The sequence below is a fragment of the Mus caroli genome, chromosome 17 (assembly GCF_900094665.2).
Source record: "Mus caroli chromosome 17, CAROLI_EIJ_v1.1, whole genome shotgun sequence".
In the NCBI taxonomy this organism is placed as follows: domain Eukaryota; kingdom Metazoa; phylum Chordata; class Mammalia; order Rodentia; family Muridae; genus Mus; species Mus caroli.
Genome location: NC_034586.1, coordinates 2632620 through 2636791, shown reverse-complemented (window position 1 = coordinate 2636791; position 4172 = coordinate 2632620). Strand labels below are relative to the sequence as shown.

At 46.7% G+C, this 4172-nt stretch overlaps 1 protein-coding gene across 4 annotated transcripts in view; it reads right to left on the bottom strand.

The window, feature by feature from the left end:
* Positions 1–4172, bottom strand: part of Zdhhc14 (zinc finger DHHC-type containing 14) — a 260087-nt gene that overhangs the window by 13861 nt on the left and 242054 nt on the right. The window contains exon 9 of one of the 4 annotated variants that reach the window (XM_029471060.1): positions 125–373. The exons of 2 other annotated variants lie outside the window; for them this stretch is intronic. In XM_029471060.1, coding sequence (XP_029326920.1) covers positions 278–373 — 96 coding nt within the window. In that variant the 3' untranslated portion in view covers positions 125–277. One more of the 4 variants, XM_029471061.1, reaches the window with a different exon arrangement.

Here is a 4172-nt window from a genome sequence, read left to right as displayed (position 1 = left end):
GTGAGGCGGACCTTCCCAGTGAGGCGGACCTTCCCGTGAGGCGGACCTTCAGATTTGTCTGTCTGTGAGTCACTTGGCTTACACGCAGAAATGACTTCTTTGGAATCAGACGGATGCTCAGGAATTCTCAGGAAATAAGCAAAAGCTCCCATATAAATAATTTACAAAATGTGGTTAATATTTCATGAATGCTAAATTTCATGATTAACGAAGCCGGCATGTTCAGGGACTCACAGAAACTAGGCATTTGCTAATTCTGATTCCGAAGTTCTCACAGTTAGAACTTGCATATTTTTTTCCAGGTCTTGATGTTCTTCTTCTTTTTTTTCTCTTTGGTCATCTGGAAAGCACGCAGGCAACTATCCATAGCTTCCTGTGGATTAAATGCCCTCTTGGCACATGGACTAATTTGACCTTATCAAAGTCATTACTTCAAGGAGTAACACTGCCAGCTACTGCCACAAAGAAGACTTCTGTCTAGCTCCTGGTCGCACATTCAGGTGGGCGGAGCTCTTTGCTTGCAGAAAAGGCTAAAGGCTGGGATACAGTGGCAGTTGCTGACTGATATATGATGGAGGATCCATCCCCCTCCCCCATGAGTGAACCACTGAGAGGGAGAAGTTCACCTACGCTGAAGTGTAAATAGTACTTAATATGTGCTGGTAATCAATACCTACTATGTGCCTACTATAAAATGATAGATGAAGTAGACAGGCTCTCTGCCAATCCTCAGTACAGTCTCAGGGTGGGGGTAACTATAACTGGCTAACTGGCACTTCCCCATTTTACAGCTTTAGGACTGAAGACTCTTGGAGGTGCTATGACCTATCTAAGACCTCCCAGCCCCAAAGCTCTGAGCTGATTCTTAGACCCCACACGCTGCCACACTGCACATATATACCTGTCTATTTGCAAAGGCTTTCCCTTTGAGTATCTTTGAGAATTACTCTCACCTGCTGCCCTCACAAGAAGCCACTTAGACCAGGAAACTGGACTGACTTAGTGAAGACAGGGTTGGGGAAGGAAGCTAGAGAGAGACAGTTGAGAGAACAGTCAATTTAAAAAACCTGTTAGAGTGCGAGATGAGATCGGATCAGTAGCACAGAGAAAAGCACATTTGAGTTTTACATCATTGTTAAATACTGCAGCAGCGAGTACATCCTGGGTAAGTGGGAAGGTTTATCCACATTTCCTCTAATTCAGCGTGAATTTCTACCAACCACATTTCTTCATGCACTAGGGGAAACTTTTCCTGAGCTTTCCCTCTGGGTACCCGCTGTCTCCAGATATCACGGGTATCTGAATTCCATGTCCAAACTGGCTCTCCCTCACCAAAGCCCTCTCTGAGCTGCCACCAGTGAGCCAAATGACCAACTCACTCAGCACAACAAGGCTGCCCTCAGGCTCCCCTCCTGAGATAATATCATTTTACTTCTCAAATTCTGCCTCTTAGCTGGCCCTGCCTCTGCTGGTCTGGACAGCCCTGAGGTCCCGTGGACTTGTACAGTGTCTCTTCTGCTTGCTGTGGCCCCAATGTCAGCCTCCCTCCCCTCTATGTACAATGCATGGCTTCCTGTGACACTACTGCCCTCATTTACTCCCGATGGAAATCTGAAGGCATCACTTGCTGAGCTGAGGCTCTGAAGCATCCCACCGCCCCATGCCATCTCGAGAACGGAATCTAAGCTGGTTTGTTCACTCCCTCTCCTGCCTGTCCCCCCTCCCCGTTCCCACCACACTCTGACATCATCTTTCTGCTCTATAGCCTCAGTGTCTACATTGTCCCTGCTCCCTGCAAACTCAGCTGTGTCACCCAACTCTGGACATCCCTCTCACTGTATTCTGAATGTCCAACACCTCCCCAAAAGCCCACGTGTTGGAACTGGTCCCCAGGATTCCATTACTGGGAAGTGGTGGGGGTTTAGGGCTGGGGCATCTTTAGATCACTGGGGGTATGGCCTAGAAAGGGACCATGAGATTCCAGTCTCTTCTCTTTTGCTTCTCCACCATGAGGGAGCACTTCCACCATGAAGGGAGCACTTAGCTCCCTTCCATTGCTTCAGGCCACATTGCCAGAGGCCTAAAAGCAAAATGTCCATGGACTGCAGATTGAAACCTTTAAAAGCATAACCCAGGACAACCTTTTTTTTTTCTCGAATTTGCTGTCATCTGTCTTAACATTTAGCCCACACGTCCACTCCTCCAGGAAGCTTTTCCTGAAACCTCAGTGCTTTTTAAATTTATTTTTAACTTATTTATTTTTATTATTTTTTGAGATCCTCCACCATCCACCCTTGCTTGGTTTATTCTGCTGAAATCCTCCAAATATTGGAAGTATTTTCAAGATAAGAGAGTCTTTGTTCCATAACAAAACCAGACAAAACAGCCTCACATTGTTCTATGTAACCCAAATTTTTGGAGTGTTTTAAGAGGAATTTCAGGCTATGGTGATGGCTTTCAAGCTTGGCTGCTTTTTTAAAGTCACTGCTAGAGAAGAGATATGTGTTATACAGGAGAACAGTAACCACCAATCTCACCGAGCTTCAAACTCTGTGAGTGACAGTAGTGACAGCCTGCCAGATATGGCCACCGGTGCATATAGTGTCACAAATGTTATGTGGGTAAGCAACTCCTTTGTGATTGTATGGTAGGCTGACTTCATGAGATGAGACCCATACCTGACTCTCAATGAGTCCTACAACTGGGACTAGATAGGTCGAGGCCTAGGGGAAGACCTATTGCTGTTGTTTAATGACTGTAGACATAAAGCCACTCCCAATGGCCCCATGCTATGTCCGTAGACCAGTGCATCACTAAGCCCTAATCAGAGAAGCTCTTCTTGTGGTAGGCGTAATTAACACCAAGACACACAACTGTATAGTATGCAGAGTGAGAGATTTCCTCAAGGCTCTGTGTCTATGCAGAAAAGGAGGCAAAAAAATCGTGAGAGCCAAAGGGGAGAGTTCAGAGAAACGAGTGTTTTCCAGGCCCAAGAGGGCTGTTGCACATATGAGGTCCCAGAGACCATGGCAGTGTGCACAAGACACGCACAGGCAATTGCCAGACAAAATCTCAGTACAGAGAGGAGGAGATGGGGGATGCAATCCAATCTCTAGCCAGGAATCTATCTGCTAGAGAAGGTAAAAGCGGTTCTCTTCAGTGACCCTGATATCAACCATATCCTGGGACAGACCCCATGCTCAGGAGCAGTTAAACCAACACAAAACAGACTCCATGCTGTGTGTGCATGCATGTGCGTGTGCATGTGTGTTCTGTAGGGTTTTCTTGCTTTTTTTTTTGAGAAAGAACATGAAGAGAGGTGAGTAAGGGGTTGGGGAAGATCTGGGAGGAGTTAGGGAAGGGAGAAGAGTATGATAAACATAATCGTATGAAATATTAAAAACTTGAAGATAAGAAGCAATTCCCATGTGCGGACCTTCCCCTGGGCTGGCTTTCACCAGGAGTCTGGTGAGCTCCCAGGCTGATGGAGTGACACTGGGTCAGACAAAAGGAGCATCACTGGTGGAAGTTGAGGACATCCCCCTCACTCACCAGTCATACAATGTGGCATGGACTGCCCCAGCCTTCTGAGAGTCAAGATGGCAGGAATGTTCCACAAAGTCTTTCTCAGCCAAAGCCACCCCCTACCCACTTCAGCGGTGGGGGCCGATCCCAGGACCCCACGGACTCTCAGCAAGCATTTGTGTGTGGCGAGTAGCCCTGTGCCTTGCACCACTGCCTATGTGATTCTGGGCAGTGTTATGGCCAATGTGATTTCAACCTGACTGGATGTAGAAGCACCCATGAGACTCGTGTGTCTGTGAAGGTTTCCAGAACATTCACGGAGAGAGAGAGAGAGAGAGAGAGAGAGAGAGAGAGAGAGAGAGAGAGAGAGAGAGAGAGAGAGAGAGAGAGAGAGAGAGAGAAACAGACACACGCACACATACACACACACACATCATTTTTCCTTTCCAAATTGATATGACTAAAATATTCCTTTTTATTATTAATGTTTTTATCAGTGTCATTTTTATAATACTTTTAAAAAGTGTGTGTGTGTGTGTGTGTGTGTGTGTGTGTGCGCGCGCGTGTTTGTGACACATACATAGGGACGATGGAGGACAACCTCAGGTGTCATCTCCAGGAGCACCACCTCCTTTGAGACCAAGTCT